The sequence below is a fragment of the Nanorana parkeri genome, unplaced genomic scaffold (assembly GCF_000935625.1).
Source record: "Nanorana parkeri isolate BGI_ZX_2015 unplaced genomic scaffold, ASM93562v1 scaffold646, whole genome shotgun sequence".
NCBI classification, from domain to species: Eukaryota; Metazoa; Chordata; class Amphibia; order Anura; family Dicroglossidae; genus Nanorana; species Nanorana parkeri.
The window spans coordinates 646,713-667,014 of NW_017306914.1; the positions used below are offsets into that span (position 1 = coordinate 646,713).

Consider the following 20,302-nt stretch of genomic DNA (forward strand, 5'->3'; position numbering starts at 1 on the left):
GAGGAGGGAGGAGACTCTGATGTGAAAGGGCTTCTAATGTAAATGGGGGGGCTCCAGATATGAAAGGGGGGCTCATGATTTGAAGGGGGAACTTTGATATCAAGGAGATAACCGCAATTTGTGTGTTTGTTTTTTGCATGGGGGTCCCCCCTTAAAATCCATACCAGAACCCTATCTGGGATAAGGGTCTGGTATGGATATTGGGGAGGCCACAAATTGATTTTTACATTTGTACATTTTAGACTGGGGAGCCTCGAGATTTTGCATACTTTTAAAGGGTGCCGCGACTGAAGAAAGGTTGAAAAACCGCTGATATAGCCCTTTTCTTCCCAGACTGACTGTCCTGGTCTGCCCCTCCCCTTTGGTTCATTGGTTTTCAGTTCTTTCAAATACAGAACCTCTATGACTGCAAGAACTGAAATCCAATGAATGAAAGGGGCTGCAAGAACTGAAATCCAATGAATGAAAGGGGCTGCAAGAACTGAAATCCAATGAATGAAAGAGGTGGGACAGGGACAGTATCACATGTGGGCGTTACATAGGGCTGTCTGCATGCAAATGCAGTCTGACTAGGACCGCCCACTCCTCCAGACTGAAACCCTCTCATAAAGCCCACTGGCTGCATCAGGGCTGAGGGCTCTTGGGAGGAGTACAGTGCTGTGATGTTTTCAGGAAGCTATGTACAGCACCCTGCCGACTCCTCCCACCAGCCATTATCTGCCTACATTGCATAGAAACCCGGTGATGTCATAAATATATAAGATTATAAAATGAAAACCAGTTTTGTATAAAAATATTATCATGTTGATGAGAAAAATATCGCGTCCACTTTAATCATGCTTCAGGATTTCTGTTTCTGGCACCATACAATGAAAACTGTCAAATGGCAAAAATGTCGGCATCTATGACCGTTCGGTGCTCATACCATAAATCAGCATTTTTCAGATCTTTTATTCTACGTGGACATGATTGACACGTTGTTGGCAGCCAAGGACAAATGTCTGACACTGCTTTCTCTCCCTCAGGAATACACTACATTGGGCAACTCAATGAACGCTCGCCGTTTCGGATATTGGTGGATCAGCTGACGGATGGGCAGCTGCAGTGGTCACTAATGGACGACCCGTTCGATGTGGTACTGATTGGGGATGTTACAAACGGTCGCCGCTATAATATGCGCACTGGCATGAAGACTTATACTGATGAGCTGAAGAAAGCCTTTCCAGGAGAGGAGAATGCCATTGAAAATTTTATGAAGCTGGTCAAGGTGAGTGTCATAGAATCCAATCCCCGGGGATGTGCTGTCACCTCATTGGGTATATATGAGTCAGCATTTCTGTTAGTGCTTGGTCATGGTGAGTAACTGCTGACAAGCCAGTTAGGCTACATTCGCACTATAGCGTGACTGTGCATTTTTGGGATTGCATCGGCAGGAATCCCAATTATGCTGCTCAGAGGAGGCCACTGTCATCCATTCATGTTACTGACTGGTGACATTGGCCACATTTGAAAGTGGCAGTCCGCATGAGATACGATGACATGCAGTTTGGAATAGATCACTATCCGTGGGCGCTTTGATCGATCGTGCATCCAGGGACTGTGATCTATTCCTAACCATGTGTATCACCAGTAGTATTGGTAGTTAGATATTACTGGTTGTCAACTACAATCTGATTGTACAACCTTCTTTAGATCTACCAATGAGTATGTAGTGCAAGGGCCTGATAATTGATTGGATAGATTCGGTAGGACCTCATAGTACATAATTTTGGTAGATCTAAAGTCGATTTTTACAAACCTTGGAGGGAACTCCCTGTACTGTTTCCACAACATCTTGCTGTAGAGGATAATATGGAATAAAAAAAATTAATTTGGCCGCTCTGCAGCAATACAAACTCGTCCTAATAAAGATTTCCGATAAATGAGACCCACACCTTCTATAGACGACTTGGTGCTGAAATTTCCACAGGAAGTTTCACTTTTTATCAACCGATTTCTAGATAATCCTCAGTGATAAAATTCCACACAATGGGTGCCGTATGGTGATGGAGAATGTGGCCTAATCTATGGGTGCGGTTTATGTCCTTCAGGAACGAGAGGCTGTGTGCATAAGATTGTTGGCCATAATGGAATCAGGTCATATCAAGAACAGTCCAATAAAATAGGGGCGAAAGGTGTTGGTTTAGGCCTAGGGTAGGCAAACTTCCAGCTGTGGTGTAACCACAAGTCCCATGAGGCATTGCAAGACTCTGACAGCCACAGGCATGACTCCCAGGGGCAGAGGCATTATGGGATTTGTAGTTTCAATCCAGCTGGAGGCCTGAAGTTTACCTACCCCTTGTTTAGGCAAACAAAAATAACCCTCTCATATACACATGAGCGTTTTCAGAAGTTGTTAAAGCTTCTTGCACATTTTTTTAACACACAAACATGCACTTTTGAAGCATTTTTATGTGTTTTCTTTTGGCCAAAGGAAAGCAGTATCATCTGTGACGTCATACGGCGGCATTGTCCTTGTGTCTGCTTCCTCTGGGTTGTTTCTGTAATTGGAGCTACTAAACCGGGAGAACTTCCCACCCAATTTCTTCTCGGGCCCTCTACCACTCACCCTGGTTCTTGTAATGGGCATCACTGGGCTCATAGAGGTTCTTGTCAGCCCTCATTCTCACAAAGTCTCCGCATCCAGCATCGACACTCCTGAGTCCTCCATTTTGTTCACAGGCCAGGAGGAGGAGATGGGTTGGTGGGTGCAAAAAAGCACAAAAAAATGCACCGAAGTGCATGTGTTTGCATGTTTTCAGACGCTCCAATTGAAGTCTATGGGGCCAAAACATGAGATGCGGCACAAAAAAAGCTCATGTACCTTTTTGCTCAACAAGCAGCAACATGACGCTCAAGTGTGGAGATCCCCATCAAATATATTGCCACACTTGGGAATCACTCAGATGTGAATGGGGAGCTAACGTACCCAAATGTCTATTTCCACAATGACAAAGTATATTGATAATCTTAAGGTCAGTAAATGTCCAATGTCTATTTCTTATGTCAGGAATGTCTATTACAAGTACTGTTATATGATGGAATCTGTAGAAGTATGGAGCCTTTCATAAGATTTTGTTGACTTTGAGGCCCCATCTTACCTTAAGATGACTCCGTTTGCCCCCATGACCAGGCATAGGTACCTGATGGGTCTTCTTGCCCTTGACCATTGAGATAGATAACATATTGGTACTGAAGGTTAACCATGATGGGAACTCTGCCTGATGTAGTTGTGGGGATCAAAAATCTCCTTTTTGTAATTAAATTAGGGGAACTACACCCTCCTATCCTATACAGCCAAGGAAGGTGCCATCTTGGCTTTGGACTGTAGTTGCCATGGTGCTGCACATGGGATCAGCTATGACATTGGCCATTTGAGGGCTTGAAAGTTCAGTTGAGAGCTGAAATAAGCGCACTGACAGCCTTGTCAGTTGGCATGCCTTGAAAGTACCTGTTTTGAAGACATTAAGTTGGTGGGTCAGGTTCCTCTTTCAAGAGGAACTCCTGAATTTTCAAAAGTTAACCCTTGGAGTGGAACTACTCCTGAACTACAAGGGTTAACTACTCCTTGTGGTCTAGGGCAGGGGTGGGCGAGCTCCATCCCTCCAGCTGTTGTGGAACTTAAAATCCCATAAGGTATTGCAAGATTCTCACAGCCACGGGCATGACTCCCAGAGACAGATGCATGATGAGGCTTGTAATCCGACCACAGCTGGAGGGCCGAAGTTTGCCCACCTCTGGTCTAGGGTCATAAATAAAGTAAATACGCTTACTTGCTCCTCAGTCCTGCCTGGCCGCTAGAATGGTCGCCGCAGCCTCTTCTCCCCCAGGCTCCAGCGGTTTAAGGACCTGTGATGTCATCATGTCTAACAGGTCTATTAGACGTGAACACGCCATACCACAGCTGGAGCGGAGGGGTGCAGAGGGGTAGAGAGGCGAGCGCTGACCACCACAGGACTGAGGATCAGGTGAGTTTATCTGCTTTATTCCATTCTCTAGACCGAAAGGAGCAGTTAACCCTTGCAGTGCGAGGATAGTCCCACTGCAAGGGTTAACTTTTGAAAATCCTAGAGTTCCTCTTTAAGTAGCTGTACAATGGTGTGTGGGTAGCTGTATATGACCTTTTCTGAGCAGGAAATCTGTATGCCTTGGCCAGCGCCAATGCAGAAATGGTATAATTATGACATTTCTTCATTGCAGAAAGTCTCCAATCGTATCAGTGATATGGGTGTCCTGAAGTTCCTGCCTCTGCCCATTGCCCGATTCTTGTGCAGAACTGGCCTGGCGAAGTGGTTCTCCCCGTTCCTACGCTACGCTTCTCGCAGTGTGGCTGAGGTCATCAGCGAGTTCACCAACAATAAGGAACTGCAAACTGTGCTGAGCTACATCTTTGGCACCTATGGTACGTATGCCACAGAAAACTGAAACCGTGAACATGGCGAATAGGAAAGCATTGTCAATAGACCTAAAGGACTCCATAGACGGGGCTGTATTTCCCATAGCACCACTCATGGGCCGGTGCCTAGAGCAGCAGGGTGAGATGGCCAGGACCTATACCCCAATGTACAAATTGTTGTTTTCTTTTTCTATTTTCTTTCCCTATATTGTCCACCTTTTGGACATCTGTGACTAACGTCAGCCAGTGCACTGCAAGAGGAAGGGGCTCCACAGGGTTCCAAGAGGAGTCGGAAGTCTCTCCATAGTTCAGGAAGCATTAAACCACTTTGCCTTTATCTTATTGGGTAGTTGGAACCATTTTATTTCAGTATAGAAGACACAGATTAGTTTGTTTCAATAGCACAATATAGAAGGAGTTTTTACTAAAATAGTCGAATGGCGCGAGATGCGCCTAGAACAGGGGTCGGCCCTCCAGCTGTGATAAAAGTCCCATTTAGACATCTCAAGAGGCTAACAGCCACAGTCATGACTAGTGATGGGCTCGGGCGTGTTCGCAGCTCCATGTGCCCAGCCCGCCAGGAAGCTGACAGCGCCGCAGCGCCAATCACAGGTACTGAGACATTATCCCGGTCCGCAGCTGCAGAGATTAGGATTTGTCTCAGTGCCTGTGATTGGCGCTGCGGCACTGTCAGCTTCCTGGTGGGCTCGGCACGTGGAGCATGCGAACACGCCCGAGCCCATCACTAGTCATGACTCCCAGAAGCAGAGACTTGATTTGTAACCTCAGCGCAGCTGGAGGGTTGAGGTTTGGCTACTCCTGGCCTAGAGCACATGCCTTGCCCTTCGACATTAAGGCCTCATTCACATGAGAAAAAGCTGGCATGTACAGCTCTGTGCTGCGTGTAGGGCCGTATCGGGCAGCTCCCAGGAAGGAGAGGTGCTGCATGTGATTAGTACGCAGCCCCTGTCCCTGAGGGGCGGGCTTCCGATAACTGCAATGAGGGGCGGGCTTCCGATGACTGCAAACGGGCAGTGTGCGCGGGCGCACACCGGCCCGTTTGGCAGTTGTCAAACAAGCAGGCCACTCACTCGCCGAGAATCGTACGATTCCCGGCGGATTTTCCAGCCTGCTTGTTCGACGGAAGACGTGCGACCGTACAGTAGAAACGGTTGCACGCCTTCCATACACTTTGCGATATCGTACGATCGCGGGATTTCTCGTACAGTAATCGTGCAGTGTATGGGCACCTGAAAGTGTTGAGGAATATTCTAATACACAGCTGAGTGAGAATTAGGGTGCGGTGAGTGGTGCACTCGGTCATGGGCTGCACCCCGGCAGGTGAGAATAGGTGTAGTCCTCATCCTGTCACATGGAATTATGCACTTTTCTAGACACTTGTCTGATATAGAAAGACAGGGGGTGGGTAAATCTAATTAACCTGGTATGTACCAACAATACATTAGTATCCAATAAATGGCGTGCCGTGATGACCCGTAAAGGTGACTGCACAGGGGAAGAGATTATGGCATGACGTGAACCATGGCACGTTTACCATGTCTTGGGGAGGCCGACATCTCTGCAACACAACATCCAGCGTGTTGGAAAGTCTATCGGATTTGCTGATCATCTCTGTTGGTACGGAAATGATGGGTAAAGATAAGTCAGAGGCAGTAATATACTTAAAGAACAACTCTGCGTAAAAAAAAATTGATGAAGCCTTGCAGTGCGGCTACTAAGTTTCTGCCTAGGGTCAAAAGTGTGTGTGTAATATATATATATATATATATATATAATATATATATTATTTTATTTATTTTTTCTCTTTTTTGTATTTTTTTTCTACAAATGTTTCTTTTCTTTTTTTCCCCCTTTTTTTTTTTCCTTTTTCCCCTTTTTTTCCCCCCCTTTCTTTGTTTCCTTATATTCTTCTTTCTTTTCTTCTTTCTTTCCTTTTTTTTCTTCTTTCTTTTCTTCTTTCTTTTCTTTTCCTTTTCTTATTTTTTGGCACAATATTAGCATATTATTATTTTATGAAAATGAGATCATTTAGCTACAGTGACGTTTCCTTTTTTCTAACAGGCGTTTTCCCAGATAAAGCCAGCTTTGCTCTACATTGTGTATTGATCGACCACTACATGCGTGGAGCTTGGTACCCGACTGGAGGTGCCAGTGAAATCACATACCACCTGGCGCCAACAATAGCCAAGGCCGGGGGCGCTGTGCTGTCAAGAGCCACAGTGGAGAAGATCCTCCTCAATGGAGACGGCAGAGCATGCGGTAAGCATGATACGAATATACTGTAGTGTATATTATATGTGTTAAGCATGTTTCTTATATGTTACATGATGTCACACTTCTACTAATGATGATAATAATTACTGTTTTAATAACTGAATTAAAGTTAAAGTGGAACTGCTGCTTTTTTTTGTAGAATAGTTGAATGTTCGAACCCCCTATCATGTTTTTACACCTGTATTTGTCATCATTAGGGCCTATTCATACCAGGCCACTGTGGTAACAATGGTGTCAATCTTTGTGAACTCACCTTCACATTGCACGGCAGAGCATGGTGTCCCGCGCATTGCCCTGTGTTCTAATGTACGGCCTCATGCACATGGGCGGCTGAGCCTATACAGTGTAAATTGTGACTTATATCCACTCACTAGGGAGCTGCAGGTGCTTACTGCCTCCCATAGCAAACAATGGCTGTAGGCGGGTATACATGGTACTAAAGCAGCAAATGCGTATGGACATACATCCCTGGACACAGAAAAGCTGAGTCAAGGATTGGCATCCGTACACATACACGGCTGTATGCAAATATCGGCATATACTCTCCTACAGCCACTGACTTCTATTGGAGGCTGTATTCAGGGGGAAATATACCAGAGTTTACGTTACACAGGCTCAGTCACCTGCATGCATGAGACCTTAACAGTCACTACTTCTTTCTGCACTAAGATGCATTGCAGCCCATTACCGCCCTAATGCAGTTCACTACAAAGTCTTTCAACGCACCAAGCAAACTACCAGAGGGGGGGAGACGAGACCAGTCGCCCTGCACAAAGAGAGAGCAGCAGTGACCAGTCTTTATTACAGGAGGGGGCGGAGACAAGACCAGTCACCCTGCACAAGAAGAGAGCGCAGAAGTGATCGGTCTTCATTACAGGAGGGGGCGGAGACAGGAAACGTCACCCTGCACAAGGAGAGAGAGCAGCAATGAACGGCCTTTATTACAGGAGGGGGCGGAGACGAGACCAGTCACCTTGCAGAAGGAGAGAGAGAGCAGCAATGACTGGTCTTTAGTACAGGAAGCTCCAAGTCTCATACTGGATCACAGCACAGATCTGGGAGAAATACACAAAGCTCACCGAGATTCAAGAACAATAAACATGACTCTTGTATCCAGACAAAATTTGCATATCTTGGAGTTCAGCTTTAAACATTTGCTCATTGTCATCAGGCCACAGGCAGCAAATCATACATGTCTACTCTTATTCTATAAAGCAGTGCAAAAGTGGAATGATCAACCGCAGCCAATCACGGTTCAGTTTGATGAAGTCAGAGCAGGATCAGTTCTGAATGGTTGATCTGGGTTAGTGAATACCATTAATTATTCTGCATGAATGGGTTCCTTTCTCAGGAATTTACATGTCTGAGTTGGTTCTGTACCTCTAATCATGTCACGTCTGCCAGCCCTGGGGCTCTCCATGGTGAGACTTGCTGAAATTACATTCTCCTATATACTTTCGGTAGCACTGCCCCTGACTGGAGCACTTACATTGCTTTAATATTGAGGTGTTAAAGATGATTTCTGGAAAAAGCAAATATTGTCCTCATACAAGAGTACAGTGTATTCTTCCTGGAATCTTGGTGAGCTTTGTGTATTTCTTCCAGATCTGTGCAGTTATACAGTGTGAGACTTGGAGCTTCCTCTACTAAAGACTGGTCACTGCTGCTCTCTCTCCTTGTGCAGGGTGACTGGTCTTGTCTCCGCCCCCTCCTGTAATAAAGACCAGTCACTGCTGCACTCTCTCCTTGTGCAGGGTGACTGGTCTTGTCTCCGCCCCCTCCTGTAATAAAGACCAGTCACTGCTGCTCCCTCTCCTTGTGCAGGGTGACTGGTCTTGTCTCCGCCCCCTCCTGTAATACCGCTCACTGCTGCTCCCTCTCCTTGTGCAGGGTGACTGGTCTTGTCTCCGCCCCCTCCTGTGATATAGACCAGTCACTGCTGCTTTCTCTCCTTGTACAGAGTGACTGGTCTGGTCTTCACCTTCTCCTATAGTTTGCTGCAGGCATCCTGTAGTGGGTGGAATCTGCTGGGTCCCTCCCACAGCTCAGCTCTCTGCACTGGCTATGTACAGTACAGCGATGATGTCACTGCTATATTTACAAGATAATAACTGGGCATGCACAGACATTTGGGGCACACAAAGTGGATTTATATCTTTTGCGGCTATTGAGGAGTTTATTTAAAATAAAGTCTTTGTGCCTGGCGTTCAGCTTTATTTCCTATATATCGGGAAACATTCAGTAAATCTCTCCAATGCATGTATTTCCTATGTATTATCTCTTTAGAAAAAAACACTGCAAGTAAAGAAAAAATGCCTATTGATCCTGATAGAAATCCAGTGTGCTCTAAACTTCCTGTAGTAAGCTGGCAGCGCTGCACTGAATTCTTAAGGAGTGTTCACCTCCCTCCATTGTTATGGAGAGGAAGAGAGGGGACAAAGAGTGTTCTGTAGTCCTAACACACTTCCTGTCCTAAGGCGACAACACCTCTCCTCCATAGATATGGCAGCATGTGAGTGTTGTCACTCTAGGACTGGAAGTGAATTACTGTCCAGATCACCAGGTGAAAGTTTTAAAAGGGGAAAAAACCCTGAAACAAGAAAACTAATGCAGCCACCACATCAAAGGACTGGTAAGCTGCAATATATTATTATTTTTGGGAGTAGTGTATTTATAAAAAAAAGATTTGCAGAGCTATTTGTTCTGCAACAGTCATGTACATTCTTATTGTGCATATGGGGGAAAAAAACAATGTTATTAGTATATCTTCTTTCAAATGCAATGATCATAGGAAATAATAATTTATGCGCATAATTTATTTCCTGTGATCCTCGGCTCCATCTAGTGGCCATAATGTGGTATTTCCCTGATATTACATTCAACCGGAATGTTTTAATAATGACATCCCTTTAAAGTATCACAAGTCCTAATTGCTGTCATGCATTGCAGGTGTTTCTGTCAGAGGAAAGGGCATGGATCCGGTGAATATTTTTGCTCCTGTTATCATTTCTGATGCTGGAATTTTTAATACATATGAGAAACTTCTACCTCCTGAGGTCAGATCCCTCCCAGGTGAGTGCAGTGTGCAGATTTTGTGTATAGTGAGAATGTAAATATAAAATACGTAACTCATTAGAGACATTGGTTTTTGGTTGATCAGTACTTAGCCGACTTTGGCTCAGTCATGATGTAAAAGTTGTTTTTTTTTGTTTTCTTTGGGGGGTGGGGGGGTTCTTCAGGTAAATAAAAATGCAGAGAATCCATTTAATATCTTCCTGGAGTTCAGCTTTCAACACCATTTTAATATAGCACCCAAAGGAGCCGCTGGATAGATCGGTCCCTCCTAGCCTGTCTAGGGTTTACATTTCCATTGCTGCCCCAAAAGTTCTTACCGACCCGCTAGTGTAGAATAATTAAAAGTAGGGATGCACCGATACTAGTATCGTTATGAGTGCCGATACCGAGTATTTGGGTGAATGCGAGTACTCGCCCAAATGCTTAGATACTTACCTCCGATACCGGAACTTCTCCCTCTGACCGGCACTAGCACCACTAGATTGCAGAGAGGAACATCGGCTCCATCTAGTGGTGGTAATGGCGTTCCAATGGCACTCACCCTGCTATATGCTGAGCGTAAGGTTTAGAAGTCAGCCCCAATGAATGCAAGCGACTGAATCCTCAAACTGCTGAGTTACTGTATTACTACTTTTATTTGTCTGGTAAACAGGATATCCGTATTCTAGAAGTCGCTAGTTCTATCTGTACAGGACGCCAGGAATGGGTCCTGGGTGGACCCTTGTTTAGGTGGTGGTCCCGTTAAGGTCCCCTTGTATTCAGAGTTCTCGCCAAGCAGTGTGAGGGGTTCCGGGTCCGACTTGTAAGGGAAACTGCTAGGCAGTCTTCCCAGAGTTGTTAAATATACATGGGTCCCGGAATCCGGAGGCTCAGAGAGATTTTTGGGTGGGACAGAGCCTCCATCCCTGCCTACAGCCAGTTCTAGTAATGAAAGGGTTAACCCACCAGAGGTGTGTTAAAAAAGGAAGCCAGTCAGTCTGTGAGGAGTGTTTGGAGCTGGACACATGGCTGTGTGTGTTAAGCTGTGGAATACCGTCTACCGAGACACTGCTGGGGCACCTGTGTCCATACTGGAGCCCTCTGTGAGCAGGCTGGGACTCTAACCCTGAAGTGGGACTTGGTATACAGGCGCTGAGCCGAATCTTGTGTTTGCTGACAATCAGTCCTGTTGATTTTGTCATTCTGCTGAATATAAACCATTTTTATTTGATTGAGGAAAAGAATAAAAGTTTATTTGCTGATACGGCTGGCTACAGGTCATATCTGTCCCGAATATTACATATCCTTTACATAAAGGCCACGTATTTGCTGCAAACTGGGCCGGATGGCATAGATCTGATAACACGGAATAGTTTAAAAGTGGTAGATGAGATTTAGAAATACAAACCTACAATTCTGTACGGTGGGACAGACCATAGAGGGAAAGGAGGGAGAGAAGAGGAAAGGGGGAATAGGAGGAGGGAAGGCAAGGACCTCAGACATGAGATCTGCACATTTCTATTATCCGTGTAGGTACACTCCCGAGTTTCTTATTAATCATTAATCCATCAAGTCTACGCCTCACCTCGAAATAGTGAACAATTAACCATGAAGCTTCCAGGCCCACGCATTATTTTAACTACAAACAAGCCGAGAGAGATGTGCCGAAAAACAACACATTTGTATAGTGTAAAAGTCAATCTGGAACTCACATTTAGGATGGGGTGAAGCCGTGCTTATATCAAGCAGCCTCAACCATTCAAATCGCCCCTTAGAGCTTGGTCACACGATTTTCTGGTCCAGTTCTGGAGACGTGGTGCTTTGCATGCAGTGCGTTTTTGACGCGTTTTTGATGTGTTTTTGATGTGTTCCAGTTAAAAAAAACAAACCGTGCTTTTGTGTTTGTCTGTTGTGTGTGTCTGTTGTGTTTTTGGTGCGTTCGGGCATTTCCGGACCATTTCCGGACCGGACAAAATGTGACCTGCAGTATTTTTTCTGTCCGGACCAGAACGGACTGCGCTCGTGAGAACTGTAGCCCATGCAACACATAGGGATACATTGGGATGCATTTTGGGTGCATGAGCGCACGGATCTGGCCCTGACAGAATCCGGACGTCATGTGAACAAGCCCTCAAAGGAGAACTATGAGGTGAGTGAAAGTCACTCATCATCATAGTTCGAGCCGACGTGTGACAATGAAACTGTCACAGGCAGGAACAGGAGCTAACAAGTTACTGTGTGATAGCATTTGGAGGTGACAGGTTCTCTTTATTGAACCTGTCACCTTCAATACAGGAGTTCTAGCATAGCACTGTGCTGGAACTCCTGTGACAAGTGAGAGAGGAAGAGCACAGCTCTCCCCTCTCACTGTGTACACAGAGCGACAGGGTTAGTTTTAACGGGAGTACTTGAGGTAGAAGCCATCAGTCATGTTCATCCTTGTAATCAGTAGTAACCACTGGACCTCCAGACTCAGGTTCCGCTGTAAGCACATGGCTAGTCGCCAGGTTTCAGGCCTAGCCATCTATAGAGGGATATCTACTCCTAGCAATCTCTCATTGGCTGCTCTGCAGTGGCGTAACCAGAGTTCTGGGCGCCCGGGGCAGAAATTTTTTTTCGCCCCCCCCCCCATTATATAAACAACCACTGGAACTGTACCCTGCACCTCCCCCCACACACACATGTTTTTATTTTAATTTTTCAAATTTTAATATTTTATTTTTTTTGAAACTTTTTCATTTTTTTAAATCAATTTTTATTTATTAATTAATTTTTTATTAAATATTTTTATTTTTTACTTTACTTTTAGGGGCTTCGGGGAAATATTGGGGGTCTAAACAGACCCCTGATATTTCCCTTTAAAAATAGAAAAAGAGATTGAGGACACAGAGTCCTCAATCTCTTTTTCTGTGTCCCCTGTTATCAATGAACAGGAATCCTTTATGAGTGTTCCTGTTCATTGATAACATGGTATGTTTACTATAACTACAATTATGAATGAACAGGAGGAGATGTAGATCACTCCCGTTCATTCATAATTGAGGATATAGTATACATACCAGGTCCTCAATTATGTACAAACACTCAGCGATCACTGATCACTGAGTGCTTGTACCCGTTCTCCTCTCTGACACACACTGTCATAGGAGGCTGCAAGAGGAGAGCCCAGCCTCCTGTGACAGCGCTGGCTGTCTCCGCCCCCACACCGCTCTGCTGCACTGTGATAGGCGGCCGAGCGGTGTGGGAGGAAAGACACCGGCCGCTCACAGCGCTCGTCCCGCAGCACTCGGCCGGCTGTCATTTTCTCTCTGATTCCTTTCATCCCTGCTGGGCACTGCTCTGTGTCCCAGCGGGGATGAAAGGAATCACGGCCGCGCCGACAAAACGGCAGGAAAATGTCCCTTTCGGCATTTAGCCGAAAGTGCAATTTTCGGCCGGCGCCCCCCCTTCACTTTTCGCCCGGGGCCCGCGCCCCTGCTGCCCCCCCCGGTTGTTACGCCACTGCTGCTCTGTGACCAGAGTACACCCAGCAGCAGACAGATGCAAACAATGACTGATTGATTGATTGGGGAAACCAAATGAACCTTGTCTACAAATCGGCATCAGACTGCATACAATCTGACCATGCTAAATTTAATAGCACTTTTTACTACAGGGGGCTACATTAGATTTTTATCTCCACCACATGTTCATGTAGTGAAGCCAGGATGAGGATGACCTCTCTAAAAACCTACAAAGACAAGTCAGCTACCGCAACTGACAGATCCTATTTAGAGGCAAACTCCAGGCAGCATATTTTAGGGTCTGTGTTGTTGGGCTTTGGGTTTGTGGATGGCACCACCGAGGAGTTTGGTAGTTTAAAGAATCATATTGTATTATGTCATGCGACCGGTGACCCATGCATTGCTCTTCACTAACATTCCTCTGTGATTCTCTATTCTCCCCTAGAGATCCAGTCCCAGCTGAGTATGGTGAAGCACGGCAAAGGGGGCTTCAGCCTGTTTATTGGCATTAGGGGCTCTAACGAAGACGTGAACCTCCCCGCCTCTAATTACATCTACCTACCTGAGTCCGACCTGAAGAAGCTGTGAGTTTCATACTCTTAAAGCAGAATTACGGTTTATAGATTCCAACTAAGTACTTTTTTTAGGGGTTGTTAACCATACACAATTTAAAAGGGTAGCTGCAGGTTCCGCATAAAGCTATGACTGCATAATCTGAGGTTACGGCAAATACCTTCAAAATGATCTGTAAATCCAGAGCAATAGGTGGCTGAAGTTATATACAAATCTGACCTTGAACCTGAACACTTCATCTTTGGAGCCTTCTTAAGTATCCATGATTGAGCCTCTCTATTGCACATAAAGCATACCTAAACCCAGAAAACAAAAACAAAATTTAATGTAGCGCAGCTTGTGGTGGCTAGATTAGTTGTTTATTTTAGGCTTTTTTTCTTTTATTTTTACCTGGTGATTTGGCCAGTAACCCACAACCTGTCTTAGGAGGGCTTCACTCTAGTGAGGAGCAACAGAGCCACCCCTGGACAACAGCATTGTTACCCTGTAGGGAAGGTCGTGTTAGATGGCCTAGTATATTTACATGGACTTGACAAATCAAAGCCAAACTCCAGATAACTCTTTCTAAGCAGTTACATCAACAGTAGTTTCCTTTTGGGATAAAAGTTTTACATAAATGAGTAAAAGTCGACCATTGTTTAGCATTGTATTGCTTCACAAAAATATAATGAATCCATTTATGAGTCTAGCTGGAACTGCATGAGGGCTCCTGCACTTTCAGAGTTCTCTAGAAAGTATGTAAATAGAAGTGCTACGTAGACAGTTCTGACTGTGAAACTCCTCTATATAGCTGAGTCATGTTGTATTTAGGTGCATGAAATACTTTTCTATACTAGAAATGGTGTGGGTAGGGCAAAGAGTGCCTCTAGGGCATGATTTTATACGCTGTGCCCAAGAATGTTAAGAATTCAGACAACCTTTTATTTTATACATTTCTTCTGTGGTCCTGGCATGCAGTAAGTCGTCTCTTCCGAATATGGACTTTACACTCAAAAAATCAATTTCTACCAATGTATCCCTCTCTGTATGATGAATAATAATAATAACATAGACATGTCAGGTGTAAAATGAAGCTATCCCTTCCCCCTCTAGAACATGTCCCTAAGGCTAATCCTGTACTTTCCCTAACTAATGGATATCTGTCCCTTCATATGAACTTCACCCCACACTGCGGTGCGCCACAATAAGGGACTATATATAATAACTCCCTGTGTCTCAAACCTAGCAGCCCAAATCACAAGAGAGCTCTGTGTTCAATCAGACACAGGCTTTCCCAAGATGGTCACCCAAAGCCCAGTACAGAGGACAAGTCAGTCCTCTGGAAGGTTCCTTTAGCGGCAGAAGTAAACATTGATCATGTGATCACTTTGTTTACTTCTGGCAGCTAATGGGGAAGTAAGGGAGCAATCGCGGATCGCCGCCTAACTACCTACTCTTAGCACTTGGATTACCCCTGCTTGTGTGCGGCGGAGGAGAGGTGCAATCTTTTCAGTGTTTTGGATGAACTCGGACAGTTTCATCAATAAGCGATCACATTTTCATTAACCAGTTTGTTACATCTAAATACCCTTTACATGGTAAGATGTTTGTCTTCTGGGCCTTTAAAACATATATATCTTAATTTCTTATACAGGGAGAAAGAGTATTTTGATGCTTCTGCAGAAGATGCTCCAAATCATATCCCAATGTTGTATATTTCCTCCCCTTCCGCAAAAGATCCAACCCATGAGGAGCGCTGTCCAGGTAAGAAATTCTCTAGATTGTATGAAATTACCATCTGTGTGGAATGCTGTCCAGGTAAGCATTCTTTAGATTGTATGAGATTCCCATCTATGAGGCACGTTGTCCAGCTAAGCATTCTTTAGATTGTATGAGATTCCCATCTATGAAGAATATTTTCTATCTATGCATTCTCTATAGATTGTATGAGATTCCCATTCATGAGGAACGTTGTCTAGCTAAGCAGTCTAGACTGTATGAATTTCCCATCCATGAGGAGTGCTGTCCAGCTAATCATTCTCTAGATTGCCAGAAATTGTTTAAAGAGCATGTATAACCCAAAAGTTTTTTTGTTTTTACATAGAGTAGGGGAGGGTAAAACCCAAATTGCATTATTTTTTGCTGTCTGTGTCCCGCTGGGGAGATTTCACTTTCTGTCCTGAGAATTCAACAGGAAATGAGAGCAAATCTCTCTAAAGTGAACAGAATTCTCACCTTAGAGAGTTGACACAGGAACAGGTGTCTCCATTAAGCCCTCGTTCACACCTAGGCTTATTGCAAAAGCGCGTCGTTTTTAGCGCGATTCGCGGTAAAAAAGTTCCAGGTCAGTCACCCAAATTATTGAAGAACCACAATTGGTATGACCGTCAGGCATGTAGTATTTCCATAAGAAGAATTCTACAAATGGCAACCTCCATTTTAGTACAGGTTTCCTAAAAGAGCAATCCATGAAATATTACTTCAGATTGGATGCAGTGGCTAGTAGGACCTTGACCTTGTAACTAAACTTGATGTCCAACTCATCCCATCACCATAGGAAAAAAAAAGCCTTTGGTGCATCTGTTTCTTGGACCTCAAGTTGGACATTGAAGCACATACATACCACAAGGAGATGCTTGACCCTTACTTAATGATTGGACAATTGAAGCAACCATATGACTGAAGGATCTGAAAAATAACACCTCCATTTCCCCCCATTTTAGTAAATCAACCTAAGAGTTACTTTAATCTAAACTCTGTTTTGGATTTCCTACAATCTTGCTGACTGCTCCATTGATTGCTATCCTAGGGAAATCCACACTAACTGCACTCTCCTTCGCCCACTACGAATGGTTTGAGGAGTGGAAAGACAAGAAGGTGCAGAAACGTGGGCAGGATTATGAACAAGTGAAGAATGCCTTTGCTGAGGCCATGCTGGAGACCACCATAAAGATCTTCCCACAGATCCGGGACAAGGTGAGGGTAACGGAGCTAAATGGAAGAGAATGGGGGGAGGCAGGAAGAAACCGATGACATGAGGAGTAGCACATACATGGGAAATTAACTGACTTGAACAGTTATAAAGGTTATATGAAGTGGTGATAAAAGATCCCCAACTGACCGACTGTACGACGTCTACAGCTTGATATCTGAATGTCCACATTTAAAGTTTGCCTATAGTTAAAACTTTTTTTGTCTATAGATTTTAGATAGAGCCGGGGACAAATAAAAATTCCTTCAGGTTTTTATTACTAAAGTTACAGGACTTGTAATTTACTAAGGACTAATTTGTAATAAAGGTTTACAACTTTAGGTTGGGATCAGCACTCTTTTAAAACGGAATTCCAGGGAAATCGCTAAGTACTTAGATTCATTGCATGGCTATAAAGTGTTTTCTTCACTGGTGAGTCCCCTCTCACTAATGATGATATCCTTGCTTTACAGATTGATTGCTATTCCAGTGGTTCCCCTATTACTAACAACCACTACCTTGGTGCCTCACGGGGAGAATTCTATGGGGTAGAACATGATATTTCCAGGATGAACCCTGAAGTTATAGCAACCTTGAGACCCAAGACGCCTATAAAAGGACTTTACCTGACCGGTAAGTTCCAGAGATGCTTCCTATTTTCTTATTGTTTGTTTCTAGATCCTATTGTACATATTATACACAACGACTATAGATTCATAAGGGTGATCTACCATCAGGTGACCTCATTTATTGGTCTGTGTATCTCCCAGCTGATGTCCAGTTTCATAGCCTGTCTTTTAGTGGGAAAGCAGCATGTCTTCTGTTGTGGGACATTTAGTCTGAAAGTATCAACACGTTCCCTCAAGTGTAAATTGGTTCCTGTGTTCTGGTTATGCCATTTATGTTCTTTTTGGTTGTCTGAACCTCTTAAATTGTATCTCTAGCCAAAAAGTTTTTTTGTATGTGTATGGAAGGGTTAGAACCATTGTTGGGCTTTTTTGTTGTCTTGTCTTGGTGAAGACTATCATCAGGACATAAATAGATATGAAATACAACACACTTCTAGGAATGTCAGATGCATATTTTCCGGCTGCGCTTCGTGGTTTCATCTACTGGCACCTTACGTCAGTACCAGACACAGTGGTAGGGGTCGGCTGATGGAACAATAAAACACAGAGGGGGAATAGGTATCCCACACTCCCCGAAGTGTGTTGTATGCTAAAGATTTTATAGCGTGCGTAGTGCTTGAACACAGTGAAGTTATGACTCCTCACCTATACGAGGTACGGATTATATCCGTGACATGCAGTGGAGTCCGTTCTTGTTGAGGCATTGCCCCAGCCCACTCCCCAACCCGGTCATCGAGCTGTGTGGAGGAGGGAGGGAGGACAGAGAAGGAAGGAGCCTCCCGGTCCCTCATGTGCTTTTCATCAGTGAGGACATCAATCTTGATTCCTCACCGGTGACGAGCAAATGAGGGACAGCGAGGTCGATGTCCTCCACTTTTTTGGGGGGATTGGACAGCTTGGACCACTGGCGCTTTGCCATGGGTCCAAGCTGTCCACAGAGCTCAAGCCTCTAACCGCAAGTAGAGGCTGTTGCCTCACTATGTTAGGTTACACAAGCAGTGGGGAAGCCCGCTGCTGTGTAACCTAACTTAGTTGTCAAAAGCCAGATGCAGCATTGCCTGTAATTTAACATTATCCATGACAGGTTACACAGTGGGGAGGATTTCCCTGTTCTGTAACCTGATAGAAGCCGCTCTGAATGGAAAAAAAGCTGTCAGCTTCAGACTTGTAGCTGACAGCTTTTTCCGCCATAATGCTAGGTGAGCCTCTGCCTCCCCTGACCACACGTCCCTGGATTATAGGTACCTTGGCCAAGCAATGAAACTGTAGTATTGATCATAAATGTATTTTGGCTAAAGATTTCACACTCTGTTTCCCTGTGTCAGGTCAAGATGTCCTACTCTGTGGATTTGCCGGAGCTCTCAATGGGGCAGTCTTGTGCGCATCGGAAGTCCTGGGACGGAATGTCTTTTTCGACCTTCTGAAGCTACGACACCAGATCCTGAAAAACACTGCTAAAAAGGCGAATTAATATTGTTCACTACAAAGCACTTTGATGGAAGAATCCTTCACCGCAGTGTCTCCTTGATTTTTTTTTTTTTTTTTTTGGGGACAAAGGAAGGAAGGAAATACTGCACCCCCATAAGGCCTTGTCTACACCTATGTGCTTTGCCACACATGAGAAAGCACATATAGCATTGAGTACACTAAGAAATGTAATGCTGTTTTCTTTGCAACATGCCTACAGTTTTAGGCAATTCCAGTATGCTGCAGTTGTAGCCCGATACTCATAGTGTACATTAAAATTGCCCAGGAGGGACACCTGGTTTAAAACTTTGCGACAGATTTGACTTTTACATTGAATAGCCAATTTCAGCATTGTTAGCTAAATAATTATACAGACAACCGACAGCGCTTCCTGCCAACAGGTATCATCACCAAAAGGCCTTATAACAATGCCCAGCCCGTAAGGGGGTATTAAATAAACCGTGTTCAAAATGAGTTGTGCCTTTTATCTTGTTAGAAGACGATGTAAAAGGATGTGGTGTAAGTTAACCTGAGACGGCAAGGCAGCGTTTTGTATGCTAATGTTTCATTTTGTAAATTTGATTAAATATTTGATAAATCTTTATAACGGCAATGAAAGATTTTTTTAACTGAATGTGTGAATGTGATTTTCTTTTACAAATAGGTTGATTGCAGTGGCGTCACAAGGGGGGTGCCACCATTGGAGGGGTGACCCCAAAATGACTGACAGTGATTTTGGTGCCACGGGCCGAGAGTCCGACAGTGTCAGGAGAGAGGAGGGAACCCGGTGGCATACCTTATCCTGCCGGGTGAACATCCCCTCCTCTCTCTGCCGGCATCTATCGCTAAGATGGCCGCCGGCAGGTGTCAATAAGACCACCGCGCTTGCGCAATGATGTCATTGCACACGCGCGTGGCATCGTCACGCGAATGCATGATGATGTCACGCCGGGGTGTCACCCGGTCTCCACCCCCGGGTGACACCCAGCCTCGGGACGCCCCTGGTTGATTGCTTAGATAATGCAAACAAATCAATCATATAAACCGTACAATAAAACATAGACAGGGTGGCATACCTTATCCTGCTGGGTGAAAGTCCCCTCCTCTCTCTGCCGGCGTCTATCACCAAGATGGCCGCTGGCAGGTTCCATAAGACCACAGCGCATGCGCAATGATGTCATTGCACACGCGCGGCATCGTCACGCTAATGCGCGATGATGTCACGGCGGGGTGTCACCCGGTCTCCACCCCCGGGTGACACCCAGCCTCGGGACGCCCCTGGTTGAGTGCTCAGATAATGCAAACAAATCAATCATATAAACCGTACAATAAAACATAGACAGGGTTATTGACAAAAGGGTGAAGAGTTTGGAGAAGGCCGGAGAAGTGAACAATC

General features: G+C 44.8%; 1 protein-coding gene across 1 annotated transcript in view; it reads left to right on the forward strand.

Annotated features, from left to right (window-relative positions):
* LOC108792471 (putative all-trans-retinol 13,14-reductase) overlaps positions 1-18,966 on the forward strand; it is a 26,129-nt gene extending 7,163 nt beyond the window's left edge. The window contains exons 3-11 of the mRNA XM_018563262.1: positions 1,026-1,267; positions 4,240-4,441; positions 6,518-6,715; positions 9,680-9,802; positions 13,733-13,871; positions 15,494-15,603; positions 16,649-16,815; positions 17,284-17,443; positions 18,765-18,966. Coding sequence (XP_018418764.1) covers positions 1,026-1,267; positions 4,240-4,441; positions 6,518-6,715; positions 9,680-9,802; positions 13,733-13,871; positions 15,494-15,603; positions 16,649-16,815; positions 17,284-17,443; positions 18,765-18,910 — 1,487 coding nt within the window. The 3' untranslated portion in view covers positions 18,911-18,966. The remainder of the gene's footprint in view (positions 1-1,025; positions 1,268-4,239; positions 4,442-6,517; positions 6,716-9,679; positions 9,803-13,732; positions 13,872-15,493; positions 15,604-16,648; positions 16,816-17,283; positions 17,444-18,764) is intronic.
* Positions 18,967-20,302: the final 1,336 nt, after the last annotated feature.